The sequence below is a fragment of the Leptopilina heterotoma genome, unplaced genomic scaffold (assembly GCF_015476425.1).
Source record: "Leptopilina heterotoma isolate Lh14 unplaced genomic scaffold, ASM1547642v1 Lhet_264, whole genome shotgun sequence".
Classification (NCBI taxonomy): domain Eukaryota; kingdom Metazoa; phylum Arthropoda; class Insecta; order Hymenoptera; family Figitidae; genus Leptopilina; species Leptopilina heterotoma.
This window is the reverse complement of record NW_025110974.1, coordinates 375,859-395,458: the sequence shown is the minus strand read 5'-3', so window position 1 is coordinate 395,458 and position 19,600 is coordinate 375,859. Positions and strand designations below refer to the sequence as shown.

The 19,600-nt window shown below is 25.7% G+C and overlaps 3 protein-coding genes across 5 annotated transcripts; 1 reads left to right on the top strand and 2 right to left on the bottom strand.

Annotated features, from left to right (window-relative positions):
* The first annotated feature begins 4,579 nt into the window (after window positions 1-4,579).
* Window positions 4,580-12,690, top strand: LOC122503567 (serine/arginine repetitive matrix protein 2-like). 2 transcript variants are annotated; one of them, XM_043614149.1, is made up of 5 exons: window positions 4,580-4,844; window positions 6,031-6,091; window positions 7,906-8,675; window positions 11,157-11,308; window positions 11,377-12,690. In XM_043614149.1, the coding sequence occupies exons 3-5, from the start codon at window positions 7,908-7,910 to the stop codon at window positions 11,783-11,785; spliced, it is 1,329 nt and encodes a 442-aa protein (XP_043470084.1). In that variant the 5' UTR covers window positions 4,580-4,844; window positions 6,031-6,091; window positions 7,906-7,907; the 3' UTR covers window positions 11,786-12,690. The 2 variants fall into 2 exon arrangements, with proteins under 2 accessions (XP_043470084.1, XP_043470085.1); XM_043614150.1 differs by lacking the exon at window positions 6,031-6,091.
* Window positions 12,691-13,386: 696 nt separating this feature from the next.
* LOC122503561 (prefoldin subunit 6) lies at window positions 13,387-15,055 on the bottom strand. 2 transcript variants are annotated; one of them, XM_043614139.1, is made up of 4 exons: window positions 14,901-15,055; window positions 14,334-14,404; window positions 13,837-14,032; window positions 13,387-13,625 (listed from the first exon to the last, which is right to left on the bottom strand). In XM_043614139.1, exons 2-4 carry the CDS (start codon window positions 14,395-14,397, stop codon window positions 13,499-13,501), a joined length of 387 nt encoding a protein of 128 aa, XP_043470074.1. In that variant the 5' UTR covers window positions 14,398-14,404; window positions 14,901-15,055; the 3' UTR covers window positions 13,387-13,498. The 2 variants fall into 2 exon arrangements, with proteins under 2 accessions (XP_043470074.1, XP_043470075.1); XM_043614140.1 differs by having other exon boundaries at window positions 14,897-15,038.
* A 1,697-nt stretch (window positions 15,056-16,752) lies between these two features.
* LOC122503545 (jerky protein homolog-like) lies at window positions 16,753-18,958 on the bottom strand. Its single transcript, XM_043614121.1, has 3 exons — window positions 18,492-18,958; window positions 17,133-17,617; window positions 16,753-16,954 (listed from the first exon to the last, which is right to left on the bottom strand). The coding sequence occupies exons 1-3, from the start codon at window positions 18,837-18,839 to the stop codon at window positions 16,762-16,764; spliced, it is 1,026 nt and encodes a 341-aa protein (XP_043470056.1). The 5' UTR covers window positions 18,840-18,958; the 3' UTR covers window positions 16,753-16,761.
* Window positions 18,959-19,600: the final 642 nt, after the last annotated feature.

Below are 19,600 nucleotides of genomic sequence, written 5' to 3'. Positions count from 1 at the left end.
ATACTTTTTTCACTTATTTAACTAAAATTGTCACTTTAAACAGTACTTACGACTCTCTGTAGCAAAGTTGACACGAACCTGTTAGGGTACAGTCGAAGCTCTGCATGCATTGCGCATGTATGCAGGTTGTCATGGTAGCATACAAGAGTGAGAGAGATAAAATAATTTCCTATCTCTCTCGCTCTTGTACGTTACGATGGCAACCTGCATGGATGAGCCATGCATGCAGCGCTGTGACCGCACCCTTAGTCGTCACTTCCTCGAATTTCCATGACGTTCTTCAAAATCCGGTTCCACATTTACTCCACACGTTCCTTCTCTGCTTCACGAGTCGTCGATCCTGCAAAAAAACAAAAATATCAAATATTAAAAAAAATTACAAAGAAAAAGAAATTTATTAACACTGAAGCCGAATAGAAACGAACTGGAATCGCAAACGAAAACAGAAGAATCAGTTAGAGAAAGCAGATATATTGTTTATTCTTCTCTAACTCATTCTTTAGATTACGAATGCAATTACGCGGTGTTACGTTTTTATTTTACTTTAGCCTTTAAAAACAATAATGAAATAAAAATCTAAAAGAAAATTTAAGAAAAAATGCTAAAGGAAACATTTTTTTTCACATGTCTATAGCAATAATATTACACTTCAGTCGAATAAATTATATTTGCAACGAAAATGGGTTAACCTAACCTTTCTATTGTCTGTCATAACAAAACGACGCTAATGGTAATTATACAACTTCCAACAATATCATCATAAATGTTAAAACAATAGACATTCCTTCTAATAATAAATAAAACAAAAGTTATATATACGAGATATATTTTATATATAAAGATAAACTACATTTGTTCAAAATTATATAATATCAAATATTGCCCTAATTAATTCAAAGAGATAGAATGTTGCAATTCTGAACCAATGAGTTACGTCTCTACACCAATTAGTGTACAAAAGCATTTCATGCCAGTCATTCCGTTGAAATTAACCACAAAGGCTATATCAGTCATACCGCAAAGTTATCTAATGAAATAATTTTTGTAAATTAAAATTATTTTTTTTTCGTTTATGATTTCCATTATTTGTAACACATTTATAAAACGATATATAATTGTTCACACAGTACTCAGAGTTAATTGGGAAGGTAGCTTTTTTTTCTTATGCATTTTTCTCCAGAGAAGAAACAATAATAATAAAATAATATAATAAATACTAATTAAACCTTCTCAAGTGTCAGTGACCGATTTGGCTGCAACTTGGCACATGCTTAGAACTCGGAAAAATAAAAGAATAAACGTATTTTTTGTTATCAGCAAAGAAGACGATTTAAGAGTTAAAACTACCCCTATTGTTGCTAAAAAAAATCCCTAAAATAACAAAAAAAGGTTAAAGCCCTATCAGTTTAATATAATTTTTAAATATTTGATACAAAAGAGGTTTTGAGGTTAGATTTGCGAAACTTAAAATGGCGAATCCAATATGGCGGTCGTATTTTTAAATTTTACTTGAAATCGCTTGAAACTTGTTATTCGGGGGTTTTTGAGATCGCTAATTATGAATTTAAGGTCAGATTTACAAAATTCAAAATGGCTAATTCAATAGGACGACCAAAATTTTTACAAATCATATCAGATTTGCAATAAAAGGGGTTGTTTCAAACCTTAAATTGTCTTCTTTGCCGATATAATAAAAAATACGTTTCTTTTATTTTTCCGAGTTCTGAGTATGTGCCAAATTTCAGACAAATCGGTCACTGACACTTGAGTAGGTTTACTTGTAAGATTGTGTAACCCTAAAATTTAATTGGAGGGAAAATTAATGTTTAATAATAATAAATAATTTAAATACAATCATACGACAAAAAGATAAATGAAAAAACATTTAACTAATATATGCTATTATAAATATTTATTAACAAATATTAATAGTAATAATAATAATATTAAATGAAGTGATAATAATAATAAAAAATAGTAACGATTAAATAATAATATAATAATATTAATAAAAACATAGTTAAAAATCAAATGTGAAAGAAGTTAACATAGTTAGAAATATTAAATAATAAAATAGTTATAAAGTTATTTATAATAAATGAATATTATGAAACAAATTTTTGAAAATCTAAGGAAATAATTATTTTTAATTAATCAAAATGAGATATAATAGAGTATTTTAATTAGGAATGGAGAACTTTGATTTTCTCTACAATCGATCCGTTCGCTGTCTGAATGAAGAGCGCCATCTTTATTCATTCTTTATTAATAATATGATACACGTCTTTTGTTAAAAAAAAAATTTTTTTTTAAATTACTTAATTCTAAACAGGATTCCTTTCAATCAGAGAGACAATTTTTTTTTAATTAAACAACTATAGTTCACGAGGAGAGATTTTCTGTAAATCAAAAAAAACTTTTTTTTATGTACTACTACAATTTTTTGTTAAATATTATTTGTTATTATTTTAATATTATTTATTTATTTTGGAACCTAAATTGTAAAATTATATTAGTTAATAGGAGACTTTGACTACATTATTTTTTAACTAAATCAAGAAAATGATTTAAATCTTCCATATAATTATTTTTATAGTATAATTTTTTGAGAGTAAATCAATGGTTAGAAAGTAAATTATAGGTCAGAAAATATTCTGGCCCTTTTTAGATTTATGTTTTTCTTAAAAATTGAAAGATTTTAAAATCCATCCGTAATTTTGTAGAAAATATGTTTTTGTATCTCCGCAAAAAAATTACAGAATAAAAAAAAATTCATTTTACAACATTTGAAGTATTTTCTTATTTAGAAAAAATGTTGTTTTTAGGTTGAAAATGCTATAAAAAATACCATCGATGTATAATTTTTTAATATGAAAATTCACTTGTTTATTTTTCTAACTCAATTTAAATCATAATTTTTTAAAATAAAAAATATAAAATATAAAAAAATTATGATAAAATTATAATATTTGAAATTAGTTATAGAAAAATAAAAAAATGAATTTCCATATAAAAAAATTGAATAAAAATGGTATTTTTCATCATTTTCAACCTAAAAACAATATTTTTTATTGAAAAAATGCTTCAAAAATTATAAGTCATTTTTTTATTCAATAATTTTTTTTATTGACACAAAAACTTATTTTCTACAAAATTGCAAATGGATTTTAAAATCTATAAATTTTTAAGAAAAATATAAATCCAAAAAGGGTCAGATTATGTATTTTGACCGATTTTATTTTCTGACCGCATTGATTTCCTCTCAATAAATTACTATATAAACATAATTTTATGAGAAATTGAAATAATTTTCTTGATATAGTTAAAAATTTCATCGAAGTTTCCCCTTAAAAAAATATTTACTATACAATAAAATTTATTTTCCAGTTTCTGATGAGAAATCTCAATGTTGTCAAAACGTTAAAATAAATTGGACTTTTATTTTTATATTTTTTTTTATATAACATTCATTGTCAATTATAGTAAAAAAACATTTTTTATGTAAATAAAATTATATTCTCTCTATATTTTAAAGCACTATTTGTTAACAATCGTAGACAAAGTATAAATTTAAAAATATAATATTGAAAAAAGTAAACAAATGAATGAAAATGTATAAGTGAATATTTGTTTAAAAAAAGTAACAAGTATTTACACTATAGACAATAAATTAAAATGGTAGAGTTTAAAAAAATAGATGTAGGTATATGTATACGCGTATATTGAACTGAAGACTCGCTCAGCTGATTGACCTTTACGAAAATGGGGTTAAACTCAAAAATTAGGAAAACACCCTAATACACTATCTGACATCTTACGTCAAAATTCTGAAGCTCGAATAGGTTGCGCAAAAGCACCTCAAAAAGAGTTGAATGTTATTGACGTTTTCTGCTTTAGCTTAGTGCAATAAATAACTAAATGAAGAAAAAACAAAAAAAGTATGACACTATTTACTTTCTAATAATTAATTATTATTACGACTTTATAGTAACGATTTTAATTTTTTTAAAAAACAATTTTATATAAAACTGTATTATTATATATTTTTGTCAATATTTCACATAAATAATAAATATTATAATTAGTAATAATAATTATTATTATAATTAGTCATAATTATTATTATTATAATTAGTAATAATGATAATTATTATTATTATTATGATTTTTAATAAGAGTAAGTTTTTTTTTGTTTAGAGGCTTTTGGGAAATCTGCTTACAGATAGCTTGGATTTTGCATTTTAAGGTTATGTCATAATTTATGAAAGACTACATTATAAAACAAGTATTTACTCATACTTACCTAAATATTTCTCCTTTTAATATAAATTTCCAGTGTAAAATTAAATTCACAATACTTTATAAGAATATTCCATTTTTACTGATTTTATTTTTAATAAAAACTAACGTCAAAAATACAGAAGAAAAATCAAATTGTTAAATAATTGTTAAATTTAAAAACCAAATACGTTTAAAAATTCCCGCGCAAATTAGTTAGAAAGCGTCACTGTAAGAGGCGCGCGCATCACTTCAACTATTTTCACTCAACACTTGTACCATCTCACGATAATCAATTCATTGTTTCTATATGCTCGTCAATATTCTTGGCTTGCTCTACATCGGCTCTCATCTTTACATATTCGATTTTCGTGAATGCAAGAGAAAAAAAAGTTGTTTTCCATTTTTTATTCACAAGTAAAATAACAAAGTCGCGAAGTTTTTTTCCATCGACAATTTTAAAAAGAAAACACAAACTAAATTTTAACTCCCAATTTTTAATAAAGTGAAAATAAGTTACTTGTTCGCTGAAAAAAAAATGCAAAAGTTGCCGTGTTAAAGTAAAAGTGAGTGTCGCAATTACGTCCCTCCTCAGAAAAAAAAATCAAATTTCAAAAAACTAGATCAATTTCGTGTTTTGTGAAAATTCAATTCTTATCTACATTTTTTTGTAATTGAAAAAAGAATTTTTTGTGGTGTCTTTGTTAAGTTCAGTATTTTAATTTTTTAAATTATTAAAAAAAAGAACGCCCAACATTTGCATGGACGGTTTGACCTATTTTTAATTTTACTTCTCCTTCGTTCGTTCTTTTTTTTAAAACTGAATATACATATATATATATTTATATATCTCTGTCTTTCTCTTACTCTCGACAATAAAAGATATTTCACAAAAACAGTGCAAGGCTATTGGCTGTGTTTCAACCAATTAAAGAAAAAAAAAATAAAATAAACTCAATTCTTGGAATTCGGTTCGTGTTTAAATATTTTTCTCTCGAGAAAAATTGGTCAACATTTTTTTCTTCTCATTACTTTTACTCCAATATTTGGAGTCGAGAGAAAAACGCCGACGCGCTTATAAAACTCTGGACATTGTGAACGTGTTGACGCCCGGTCGTTAATTTTTCTTAGGAACTTTGACGGATGTTCCTAACGGTGGTTTTTTTTCTCAGAAAAGTAAAAAAAACATTTGCTTTAAATTCATTTTTTTTATTCATCTCTTCGCGAAAATGATTGTCCCAACGTATTTTGGTACTCGGACAGTTCCATCGGTTTTTGTTCCGCCATTTTGGGACAGTCTTTCGTTGTCGGCGGCGACGAAGACGACGACGACGATGATGATAATAATCAAATTGCCGGAACAATTTCGAGAAAATTTTACCAAAATTCAAAAAATAATGTCGCGTCATTTCTTTTTTAAAGAAATTCGTTATCGTTCTAAAGGGCTGTATATCGCGCGGTGGGGCCCTGCGGGTTGACAATAATTTTTTTTTTTAATTTTTGGCAAAATAAAGAGAATTTCTTTTTTGTGGAAAATTTTACAAAAGTAAAGATATTTTTTTTAACTCGTCGTTTTAATTGTGTCCACGTTCACTTGCCAGTTAAAATTCTCACGGGGGAGAATTCGTGACCAAAAAAAAAAAAGAATAAGAATAAAATCTTGGTTTGATAGTAAGAGAAATTACGATTTTACAAACTTTTTTCGGCTATTGTTCGTATTATTGAGAACTAACGTGTTCACTACTCTCGCAGGAGTGCGGATCTCTTCGTATTTCGCAACAATATTCTCAGGATTCACAGCTGAGAATAACAGGTGATTAAAAAATAAAAAATTTATTTTTTTTAACAAATGAAAATTTTTTTCTTTAAAAGAAAAAAAATATATACAATATTTATTTATTTAAGAATAACAAAGTTCCTAGGGCTGATAAGCCCTTCAAGGAACAGATGCATTAAAATTAAATTTGGTCACTTATTCAAGTTAAATGTTTACAATAATTATAAGAACAATACTGAGAAGAAAATACGAAAATAAGATAACAATATTGAAAACATATATATATATATAGAATGTAACAACTTTACTAAATATATGGAAACCCAACTAAAAAATTTAGATAATTTATGACAATATAATAAGAAATCCTACCAATATGTAATATTAAATGTTCCATTGTTTTCTCTAAATAATAATACAAAAGAGATTCAATATCGATGGCTTCTAAATTAAAACACATTATTCGTTAGAACAAATTAAATAGAAAAAACATTATTCAAAAAAACAAATAGAAAATATGCTTATTTAACATTTTTTGAGGTTATGTTGCAATTTTAAGTTTAACGATAATTTTTTATTTTGACATAACCTCTAACTAATAAGTGCAGTTTTTGACACAAAATAAAACTACAATTAAAATTTATTCTGACGATACATAATATAATGTAATGTAATATAATATAACCGTTTGAATTGGGTAACAAAATATAGAATTTTACCTTTAATTTAAAAAAAAATTTACTCAATTATCTTTATTCGTTTTCGAGTAATAGCTAAAAGAAAATATCCAAAAGTTTAAACCCCCCTCCCTTATTTTCAAAATAAAAATTTTTTTAAAAATATTTTAGGGGGTATAAGTGTATTTATTATATCTATCAAAAAACATAAATAACTTGAATATCAGAAACAGAAGTTTTTCAAGAGTCTGTTTCCACTTATTTTGACCCTTACATTATATATTTGAAGTCAGTAAAATTTGGTTACTTCCTAGGGTAGTTGCACCAGTGAAAGAATTGACACCAGTAAAAGAACGAATTCATTACTTTTTACGATATTTCACAAATTATAACTTTTAGCACTATAAAAAATATATTTTTTAGTTTCTTATTTCTTCAAAATATAGTTTATGATAAAAAAATAGATTCAATATGCAAGTTATTTCTGAAAATAATTTTTTAATGTTTTGGTGGGTTATGAACATGAGAAATAAATTAAGCATAAACAGAAAAAAGGTTACAAGTTTCAGGTGCAATTAAATAATATTTCTGGTTGCGTAATTAGGAAAATAATTAATAATAGTAAGTTGTAAAATTGTTTCAAAATATTTGTAGCGTTTTTCATATAATTTTTGTTATTTTTAGACACTGTATTAATATAAATTTGATTTGTTCTTTCACTGGAAAATACAACTGTTCTTTTACTGGTCAACATTCTTTCACTGGTAAAATGGACATTTTTCAATATTTGATTAAAATTTGATATTTTATGTTATATTTACAAAATTTGTATCATAGGCTTCAAATTCTTTAGAATTTTTGCTATTCATTGCATATGTTTAAAAGGAAATTCAAGAATGTCAATTAAAAATAAAAAATATCAAAAGTATACATTTCCTTAAATGTTCTTTCACTGGTGGCACTACCCTATAGTTGAAATTTAAAAAATTAAATTTTAAATTCGTTTTTTTTTGCTTCGTAGGTCATCAATTCTCCTAAATAGAATTTTTTTAGTCAATTCTAATGTAAATTTTTAATAAGGTTTAGTTCCACCAACCTTCATTAAAAATTAATTAATTAAAGGGAGTGTTACAAAGAGAAATATTAAAATGTACTTTTAAAATATTTTTCTAGAGATGTCCCGCGATTACGAGAGTCGTCGAAGAGGTGGCAATGGCAGTGGATCGAGTAAGATGAGAATGGACACAAATTCATCGCAATCGAGACCCCACGGTGAATCGTCCAGTAAACGCAAAGAGATTGACAACCTTATGAGAAAAGCACGCGAATCACAGTCCAGTTATTGGAACAAGAAACTCCTCGAGGTTGAGGAACGTGATCCAAATAGATGGCGTCACAGTGGCTACAAGGAATTGTACGTGGGCGGTGGTGGTGTTGAACAAGGTGGCAGAGGACATCCACGCAGTCCACGTAGTCCAAGACCAAGAACACCGCCACGTTCGCCACGTCCTCGTTCACCACGTCCAAGGAGTCCACGGCCACGTTCACCACGCTCGCCACGTGATCGTTCGCACACGCGGGGACGAGCAGCCCGTAGTCCCAGTTCGGGTAGCACATGTTCCGATGGCTCGTGCTCGGTTTGTTCACCACGTGAACGTCGTCGTCAAGTGCCCGCCTCAAGATCGCGCTCGAGGTCAATGACACCGCCGGTACGTTCATCACGAGCCCCGAACAAGGAGGTTGTGCCATCGGGTTCGAGGGCGCCACCTCAACGTCAAAGACCACGTTCACCGCCTCAGCCGAGGCCACGAACGCCGCCCATGGCGCCGCAACCTCAGCGTCATCAAAAGGAGTACAATAAACTCAAGGAAATGAAGAAGCGCAAGGAGAAACCCGTTTCTCGCGTTCCTGAGGATCCGCGAATTCCCGATGGAATGCCTATGGTAACATTTTATTCCAATTTTCACAAAAGCATTTTTATTAATCTGATTTCTAATTTTTCTAGTTTCAGCCTCGGCAGAAAGAAATGTCCGCTAAAGTTAAAAGCGCTGTTAAGCTGACTTTAATCGCCTATGCGTTCCACCAACATGTTATAAGCTATGGTTAACTAAACGTATACTACGTTCGCAATAACATTACTTTCTCTATTATGATTGGTCAATACTAACGAAAAGTGTACGTTTTCTAGATAGAATTTTGACTTTTTCCCTGATCCCTCCTAAAAAATTGAAACAGTTAAAAATAAAATTAGTTACTGTATATCAAACTTCCGTCGATTATTTTAAAAATTCAATAAATTTTAATCAGGGTGTCTAACGGTCAAGGAAGTCAGGAAAAAGTCAGGGGATTTTTTTGGTCAGGGAAAAGTTATGAAAAAGTCAGGGAATGTCAGAGAATTTCATTCAAAGTCAGGGAAATTTCTATAAATTTCTATAAAAATTAAAATTTTGTTAATCTAACAAAACTTAAAAGATTTTTATTACAGTTTGTTTCTATCATTAGACATTAATTTTTTGTTCAATATGTCAGTTACCTTTATTTCTGTCCCAAGAAAGCAAAAATAAAATTAGTAAAAAGTCAGGGAATTTTTTTCACAATCCTTGTTAGACACGAATTTAGGAAATTAAAATTATTTTACAAACTGTCAGTTAATTGTTTATAAAATTTCAAGCATCTTCAATTCAATTAACAAGAAGAGAATTAAAATATTTAAAAACCCTAAAATTTTAGAATTTCAATTGAAATTTTTCCAGGCTTGTATTAAAAAAAATTAATTTAAATCATTTTGAAATTTACTAATTAATACAAATTGTAATTGTAACTCTTTGAAAAAGTCATTTTAATTATTTATAAATTATTAAATAAAAATTCTTTGAGACTTCGTTTTTTCTAAATCTTATATGAAATTTTTTAACAAATTATTATTATTTTTAAGGAAATTTCACAAAGTTTCAATTAATTTGATTATTTTTTAATACAATTATTTTAAAAATTCAAGTATCTTTCAACAATTGAGTTAAAATTAACAATTTTATCAGAATTTAAAATAATATTAAGGTTTGTAATATTAAACATTTCTTTACCTTGATCATGCAGTATTATAACTATAAAAAAAGATTTTTTATTTTGAAGTTTAAAAAAAACAAGAGGTTAAAATTTATTGCAGATGCTTTTGTCAACATAATGAGACAACTCTACATATTATATCATTCAATTTTAGAAATTAATAAAAGAAAATAAGTTTTTTCGATTGACAAAAATAAACTTTTTGAAAAGAAAATTTATTAAAAATGATTTTAAATAATTATTTGATTTAAATTTCACTGACAAAATTTATAGGTTTACTTAACACAATTTAAAAAATATTTTGTCCTAACCTTGATGATTCTTAATTTTATATTTTTTATTAGAAAAAATTACCAAAACCTTTAAATTCCCTTATTACAATAGACTTTAATTACAAACAAACCGTTTTAAATATGAAAAATATTTAAAAATGAATAATTTATTACAATTTTTCTGCATTAAAGTTCATTGTAATGGTTGTGTGAGAATTGTCATTTGTTTAAATTTCTCGAAATGACAAAATTTGTATTTATCAGGTTTTGAAAACTTACTCATATGAAAAAGCCAGAGGAATGAAGATTTCAATATTTTCCTTATTTTATTTAATAGCAATCGAATTACTGCAAACTTAAAATGCTTTATATCATGTTCGTAGATGATGACTTTATAGTAAATTTTTTTTAAATATTTTATATCTATTGATATTAGCAACCTCAAAAAACCTCAAGTGCTGAAAATGCGGTTTTCTGACAATTTAATCTCGTTTTTTATGGGAATGACCGAATGAACAATTTTTTTTTCTGGTATATTCTTGTTCAGTGACACCTAAACTTTCAATAAGCACGGGAAATTTTAAATAAACACGACATGACCATTTTTTTTTGTAACCCAGTGTTATTTAAATTAAAATTGATGTTAATTTTAATGGTAATTTTAACTTATTTCAATTATATTTCATATGAAGCAACATTTCTGTTATGTAAAATTTCAAACAAAAATTTTGACAATATCGCATGAGATTTATGTCACGTAGAATGTATGTTAAGTATATTTTATGTCATCTTCAAATTATTTCAACTGGAAATTATAACTAATATGCGTGTCATGTCCAGCGAGATTTCTGATAAATGTTAATTATATCAAATGATTTTATGACAAATAATATTTATGTCTCATGAGATTTGGGCAATTTTCTGCGGGGTCCTTTGAAATATTTCTCTTGAAATTCAAGACTTAGAAAAATTACCATTTCTTTTTATTTAAGATCGATGTAGAATAGCTTATTTGTGATTCAAACGCATCATGGCTTTTACCAGGAGTATCGAACCCTATATTTATATATTCTTTAAAATTTCCAGATGCATAAACGCATAAAAGTGGAGAAGCATACGGGTCATGGTGACTCGCCCCCAATAATTCATCATCCACGCGAATCATCACCCAGTGAAGACAGTGATAGTTCATCGAATGCCTCACACGTTGGACCACCAAAAATGACACTCTCCGAAAGGTATTAAATATTAAAAACAAAAAGATTATAATGTAGCTTCAATTGTTCAATTTCTTAATTTTTTTCAGATTCGGAAAAATGGCCCAATGGAGTGTGGATCGAAGAGACATGGAGAATATGCGAATAACAAAAGACGGTGAGAATGCGATGAAGGTGGTGATTGAGGGCGAGGAGAGAATCGCCCGTTTAGGTTACGATTCACCACCGCCCGGTCACTATCCCGAATCGCTTCTCACACAGGGACCGCGGGGTCTTGAGTGCTGGGACGATGTTCGCGTACGTTACGATTATTATAAAGCGCGAGGTTATCTTCGCGACTTGAGTCTAGACGATTACGTCAAATGGGAAGAATGGTGGTATAAATATCAAGAATGGTTGGAGGCCGAACGCTACTATGAACAGTGGGCGACAAGTCGAGCCACTGGCGGTGGCGGTGGACGTAAAAGGCGCGGACGAAGAAATAACGCTAATCATTAAAGAAAAAAAAATTCATATATATATATAAATTAAATAAATATGTAAATATATAAATATATCCATAATTATATAAATATATTTATAATTATATGAATATATATTTAATAATAAATATTTAATAAATATATAAAAAGTATTTAATAAATATATATTTAATAATAAATATTTAATAAATATATAATTATCAATTCATATAAATATATATTTACATATCTACACAACCCATTTAATTGCCTAAAAATTGTACTCCACACAATTAAAATTTTTCACTAGATACTTTTTTTCTTCTAATGACCAAAACTAAAAATCTTTTTCTCCTTTTTATTAACGAATATTTTAAAAGGAAAAACAAATATCTAGTGATCGAGAGTTGCGCTCTACTTTCTTTTTTTGAAATTTGTTTTGAATTTTTTTTTTTAAATTTATGGAGCGGAACACTTGAGAAAAAAAATATTGTAAATTTAACAATTGTGTTAAGTTCAAGTTAATATAAAATTTATGTACACGAGTGGTACATATATATATATATATATAAATATGAAAATGGGAAAATTAATAGCAAAAAAAAATGATGAGAGTGAATCTTTTTTCCATAAAATGGTTATTTGAGAGTTGTCGTTAATTATTTAGAATAATCGATAGAATGATAGACGCTTTAAAATAATTTCCAAAGCGTGACAAAGAATGCAATTTTTTTTAAATGTGATTAAATAAGGCACGAGTTACACTCTCACTGTACGATTTTTTTTATCTTCTTTTTTTTTTCTTTAAAAAAATTCTTTTTAAGTTTTTCTTTTTTTTACATAGACTTATTAGTTTATACTCTTGAATGATACTTCCCTCAACTTTTTCTGTTGAGAGTTGTTGTGACAAATGTGAAATATAATGTACATGACAAATAATAATTCTGGTGTTATTATTTTCTCAATTTCCCGATTTTTTCTTATAGATTTTTAAAAAAAATTTTAATAACTAAAATTCTTCTGAAATTAGTTAAATTTTAAGTAAAGATTTAAAAGGTTGTTTTTGTTGAGAATCCGCATTTATTTAAAATTTTAAATGTTAAGCTTTTCGTCCATCGACGAAAGTTAAATTAGTTAAATTTTTTTATTTATTTCAAAAAGTAGTAAAATTTTTCTCCGAAATTCAATTATTTTCAAAAATTTTAATAAAATTCTTGGCAAAATTGTAATTATTTTTAAAAACTTTCCTCAATTCAATGATTTTTAATATCTACTACCTTTAATAAAAATTCCCAAAAGAATTCAATTAGTTTAAAAAAAAATTTAATAAAATTCTACGCAAACATATCATTATTTTCATTAATAATAAAAATTTCAAATAAATTCAATTATTTACAAATTATTTCCATAAATTGTTATTCAATTATTTTCATAAATAATAAAACTCATTGCAGACTTTCAATTATTTTTAATACAATAATTTTAATGGAATTCCATGAAAAATGTAATTATTCTTAAAAATTTTATTAAAATTTATCAAAAAATTCAACTATTTTGAAAAGAGCAAAAGCGTGTCAACCCTAAAAATTTACCAATTATTTAAACAAATTACTCTGAGATTTTAGGGAATTCGAAATATTTTATTGTTAAATAGATAATTTTATTTTAATTATAAAATGAAAACAGAAAATTTCATATTGTAGAAGAAAGTAATTTTAATTTTTTTAAAGAAAAATTTAGTATTCAAGAATTAAGCCTTTGTTTTTCTTTGCTGTTGTTGTTGTTGCTGTTGAAACGATTGTTGTAATTTTTCCAAATTTGCACGATGAGATTCTTGTTTTTTGTCCAGAGTTGCAATCAACTCATCCGTTCGTTTTCTAAAAATAGTAAAATTCGTAAAAAGATTAATTTTTTTTCTTGAGTTTCTTATGAAAAATTTTAAAATACATATAATTATAAATTATTCTATAGATAAATATAATTTTATAAATTTTGTTTAAATTAATATAATGTTATAAATATTGTTCAAATAAATATAATTTTATAAATATTGTATAAATTAATATAATTTTATAAATATTAACTTACATTTCAGATGAAATATAGGACATTCGTTTTGAAATATTTTGCTTGGCTTCCTCCAAATCTTGTTTAACTAAAACTGGTCCAATAAGTTTGAAGACATCATTTTCGGCCTTTAAGAGATCCAATTCCTCTTTCACTGTTGTATTTTCATTTAATTGTCCATCTAATTGTTGCCGTTTATTAACCGCCTTGTGATACTCTAAAAAAATTAGAAAAAAATTAATTAAATTAATTTAAAAAAAAATTTTTTTAATTAAAAAATTAGAATATTTTTGTAAACAATATTTTGTTTCATTAGATGAATGTGTTTAGTGGTTTTTTAATATATTAATTTAAAGAATTTTGTTTCAAATATTTATAAATATATCTACAGACATAATTTTTAATATTCCTACAAATATTTATATTTTTAAAAAATTATTAAATAATTTGAAAAAAATGAAATGTATTTTCATTTACTAAAAAAAAAATACTAGAATTTATATTTTTTTTAAAATTGCCTTTTTGAGCCAGCTTGAATTTATCAACTTCATCCTGAAGTTTTTTCGAAAATCCTTGACTCATTTTTGATCTGTAAAAAAAGTTGAATTATTAATTTATCTTAGGTATCTTAATGATAAATTTTTCCATAAATAGAATATAAATAATTAGTTTTCTAATAAAAAATTCTTTAAATGTGTAAAAAATTAATATTTATCTTCCAAAAGTTCGAAATAAATCAAATTTTTATTCCTTTTTTATTGACATTCATCTTTTAATAATTCTATTTGTTTATAATAATTATAGCAATCAAAATTCTTTAAAAAAAAAATAAATACATCGAAACATAACCTCTAAAATAAAATTTTAACGAAAGAAACGAAAAATTAAATAAAAATAATCAAAATGTATTACAAAAAAGATTATGTTATGTTTAGTTCACAAAATCTAACTTTACAAATAAATAAATTTAAAAAAAAGTATCAATATACTTAATTTAGAAACATTGTAACTTATATTTCGCCTTTTTTTCTAAATTTTCTAATGTAGAGCAAAATAAGTGAATTTAACGTTAAATTTTTACTTACTTTTTTTTAATGAAGATAACGCTGTTTTTTTCTATATAAAATAGTCACTTGAAAATGTTTTTCATTCAATCTTAAACTAACTCCAAATTTGGTTATTAAGAAATTAGTTTTCAACGTTTTCAATATACAAAATTTCATGTGTGAATTATCATAGACTAAAAAATTCAAAGAGTATCGAGTCGCTTGGTAAAAAGACCATTTTCAACGCTCTCTGCTGATGAAACTGCAAAACAAATTTTCATTCAATTATTTTATAATTTTTTATAAATTTCTTCGCAATAATTCAATTATTTTCAATTAGGTAATAAAATTCTTCGCAAAAATTCAATTATGTTTAAAAATTTATGATAATTCTCGTCAAAATTTCAATTATCTTTAAAAATTTAATTATTTTCAAAAAAAAAATTTCCTCAATTCAATGATTTTTAATGTTTTAATAAAATTTTCCAAAAAGAATTCAATTATTTAAAAAAAAAATTTAATTTAAAAATGGATTTTTTTAGATTAAATTTTAGATAATAATTTTATATTAAAATCATAATAGTGTGAATTAATTTTTTTGAAAAAGTTTAATTGCTTTTTTTAAAATTATTTGAAGTTTTTATTTTCTAATAATAAATTTAATTGAAGAATTTCCCAGTAATATAAATTTTGTAAAATTGAATTTTAATCAAATGAATTTGAAAATTCTTAAAGAACTTTTTCAAAAATTATTAAAAATAATTGGTTTAAGGAAGAATTTTATATTTAAAAATTGTAGAAAATAATAATTGAATTGAAATGATGAAAATAATTTTGCGGAGAAGTTACAGTAACAATATTCTTATAATCCTTTTATTACAAAATAAATAATAATCTCAAGAAATGGGAATTGAAAAAAAATTGAAATTATCAGTGCTTTTTAAGAATTTTATTACAAAAAATATAAGAAGATAAACTGTACATTAAAGCCAATTTTTTCTTATTAAACGACAAAAAAACGATTCTAATTCCAAATAATTTACGAGAATTATAATTTCTCTTGATCGGAAAAATTAATTTCTTCTTCTTTTTTCACAGTCAAATATAATTCATCATTAGGCGAAATTCTCGACTCTTGACTCGACATTTTGTCAATTTCCTCTAAAGTAAAATTATTAACGTAGAGCTGAGAAGTTTTTTGTCGAATCCATGTTTTGATAATTTGTAAATTTTCATAAGCCTCCGATGCCGTTATTATATCATCAGATTGTAAATTTTCCTCACAACTATTTTCACCATCATAATCATCATCATCGTAGACTAGATTTTTACCATTTTCTTTAGAATTTTGTACAAAATTCACAATATCACTGTCCGACATTTCATTCCAACCAGAATCCATAATTTCCTTATTGTACCAATCACGAAAAATTGTATCCGAAAATTCAATTAATTGAAAATTAGGTCCCAATAAAAGTTTTAGTAAATCATTGTTCCTTTCCTCGGGATATTTAACAATTTCAATTACATTATCATCATCGTTGATTGCTTCGATTTCAAAATTTTCCTTTATAAATTGTTTGTCTAAAAAATGCTTCCACGCATTTTTTAATGTTGATTCTTGAATTTTATTCATCCACGCGTTCTTCATGAGGGGAAATGAATTTTTATAGTTGAAATTTAGAAGATATTTATAAACATCTTCGTCTGTATTGAAATTCAAAAGTTTGTCTAATATATTTTGTTTATAGAATTTTTTCACTATGTTTATTGGACCATGAGACATGGGTTGTAATGGAGCACTCACAGCTCTGCCTGCCTGCGCAGGCAGTAATTGGAGTAAGAGAGAAAGTCAATTAGAGTGAAAGAGACAGTAAATTCAAATTTGTATTGCTGCCTACTAGCTGTGAGTGCGCCTTAATTGAGCTGAAACATTTGCCGGTATTTCAATGACTTCAATATTTTTATTAATTGCATTCAATTCATCGATTGCTGGATGACATGGTGCGTTGTCCAGAATTAAGAGAATTTTTCCACTAATTTTTGAATCACGTTGAAAGTCTAATGCTCGCGGAATGAAAATCTCCTCGAACCTGAAAAATCGCAATTTAAATGAATAAATAGAACAAAATAATAATACACATAATGAATATAAAAATATATAGTAAATAATAAATGAAATATTAATTAATATATAGTAATTAATAATATTAATTAATATACAATAATTAATAAATAAATACTAATTAATATAATATAATAAAATAATACCAGTCCTTGAATATTTTCTGACAAATTCGTGAGTTCTCCTGATTTGCGTAAATAATGCCGAGCGATGATAATTCATTTAAACAACTTTTCTTTTTTCCTTCACTATTCTCATCGTTGGATAGTAAATTTTCCAAACATGCCGATTCATCCTCATTGACAATTAATAACAATGGAATTCGATGATTTCCGCTGGCATTTGAGCAAAATAGAACTGTTATTAAATCGTTACTATTATTAAGATGAAATAAATTATTTCCTTGTAATTTTTCTAATTGTATGGCAGAGACAATTGTCCGCCAATAAATACCGGCTTCATCGGCATTATAAATATTTTCTAATAATAATTTCTCGTTGATTATTTTTTTCTTTAAACTTTTGGAAAATTCTTCAATACATTCAGTACTGTAGGTGAAACTTTCTCCTTTTATATCGGAACATTTTATATTGTATCTCTTTTTTAATTTTGATAACCAACCACTGCTTGCCTTATTTGTGGAAAAAACAAAGATATTTTCATTATTTTTTCAAAAAAAGCAGAAATTATTCATTTTAATTCAATATTTATAAATTTTAATAATCAATATTTATAAAATTTCATAAAATGTGAGTATTCATTTTAAAGAATGATTTTCAGACTTTTCCCTGATTTCTATTACATTTATTATCAGTTTTCAATAAATACATATATTTAATCATTATTATTTTTTCATAGAAATTAAGATTTTCAAAAATTTTTCTTTAAATCAATTGCTTTTAAATAATTTTTTAAAAAGTTTATTTATTTTTTAAATCCTTTTTAAATTAAGGCAAATTAAACGAAAACATGCGGACAATGAATAAAATATTTATTTACTCCAACGTTTCGACATCTAAAATGATTTCCTCTTCAGGGAGTCTATCCAAAAAAATATACAAAATTAAAATAATAATAAATAGTAAAAATAAAAACAGTTAAATAAATAAAAATAATAAATAGGAAAAATTAAAAAATAATAAATAAATAATAAATGTACCATAAATAAATAAATAATCCGTCTTGGTATATAGTATTTTAATTTATCCAGAACTTTGTTTTTGACCTTGTTTAAGTAATTTAAATGATTGTGAATGTCAAGAATTTCAATGTTTCTTATTTGATATTTTGTATTATATGTGATTGAATTGAGTTTTTTCTTGACAGAGTTACTATAGAAAAATAATTTTGAAATATTTTTTGTAATATTGTCTATATGTTTTGGAAAGAGATAATAAAGTTTCTCCTTTGATTGCTAATATCTATATTTCCTTCCTTATTTTGAGCCATGTTTTTGCTAAGACGAATGCTTTATATTATTTAACTAATTAAATACTTTTGTTTACTTTGAAATTTGCAGGTCCATTAAGTTTTTCATTGAATACTTTTGCTTTTTCACGAATCATAGGACCGGTGACTAAAACTCCCCTGTCTCTTGTTTGCTGAAACCATTTAATAACTGCATCGTCTAAATATTCATTTTTCAATTTTTTAAATAATCTTCGATGTTTATTCTCCGGTTTCTTTAAAGTATTCATTATTTCTGATTCATGTCGAAGAAATTTGTAATATGAACTTTCACCAATTTCGTATTTTTGTAGAATTTCCTCCTTCTCAACACCGATTTTTATTTTCTTTATAACTTCAGCTTTTGTTTCAAAATCCAAAAACGTTCTCTTCATTTTGCGGTTCATTGTTATTTTTTCTTTTATTAAAAAAAAAGATTTCTTGTTTTTTTACGGGGGGATAAAAATTAAAAACTTTTTTCACCCTATTGTATATTTTGGTTTGGTACTTATTTGTTATGATTTTTAATAAGAGGCATAAAATATAGAAATATGAGAATAGACTTTTATGTGAAATAGAGGCAGAATTTAAGGCGGGATCACAGTTATTCAAATCGGAACAGGGAAGTAAGCAATAAGCGCGAGATTTAAACATAAAGAAAAATAATATCGTAAAATTTATAACACCTATTTTTAACAAATCAAGATATTTATTTATTTGTTATGAAATTATTATTTATTGTTTAAATCTATATTTCACAACTTTTTTTGATAATTATCCGATTCGACTGAGCCTACGTTTTCTGACTCGTTAGGCCTTTCTGCAATGAACGCTTATTGTGCAAATTCTCAAAAAAAATATCTTCTATTTTTTCTTTGAAAAAACATGACAAAATTTGGCATTTTTGACTAAATATTTCGCAATTTTTACTCTAACTTTGTCTCTAGTTATGCCATAAACAATTGTTCAATTGTTACCACACGGATGGTGGTATTATGTATTATGTATTATGGTACACAACAGTGTATTATGTTTTCTAAAAAAAGAAGTGTTGAAGTATTTTATTTCTTTTATCTCCTAATTATATTGACAATGTAATGGAGAACTATTTTTAAAAACATGTAAATTAACCTTATTTTATTTTTTTAAAACTAATTAAAATTGACCC

Excerpts from the sequence above, each read along its gene's own strand:
- LOC122503567 (XM_043614150.1), top strand. The coding sequence starts at position 7,908 with ATGTCCCGCGATTACGAGAGTCGTCGAAGAGGTGGCAATGGCAGTGGA. Across the intron at positions 8,676-11,156 it reads TTCCCGATGGAATGCCTATG|ATGCATAAACGCATAAAAGT; the intron begins GTAACATTTTAT and ends TAAAATTTCCAG. Across the intron at positions 11,309-11,376 it reads AAAATGACACTCTCCGAAAG|ATTCGGAAAAATGGCCCAAT; the intron begins GTATTAAATATT and ends AATTTTTTTCAG.
- LOC122503561 (XM_043614139.1), bottom strand. The coding sequence starts at position 14,397 with ATGAGTCAAGGATTTTCGAAAAAACTTCAGGATGAAGTTGATAAATTC. Across the intron at positions 14,033-14,333 it reads ATTCAAGCTGGCTCAAAAAG|AGTATCACAAGGCGGTTAAT; the intron begins GCAATTTTAAAA and ends TAATTTTTTTAG. Across the intron at positions 13,626-13,836 it reads TCCTATATTTCATCTGAAAT|AAAACGAACGGATGAGTTGA; the intron begins GTAAGTTAATAT and ends TACTATTTTTAG.
- LOC122503545 (XM_043614121.1), bottom strand. The coding sequence starts at position 18,839 with ATGAACCGCAAAATGAAGAGAACGTTTTTGGATTTTGAAACAAAAGCT. Across the intron at positions 17,618-18,491 it reads ATGGACCTGCAAATTTCAAA|GCAAGCAGTGGTTGGTTATC; the intron begins GTAAACAAAAGT and ends TCCACAAATAAG. Across the intron at positions 16,955-17,132 it reads CAGAAAATATTCAAGGACTG|GTTCGAGGAGATTTTCATTC; the intron begins GTATTATTTTAT and ends GCGATTTTTCAG.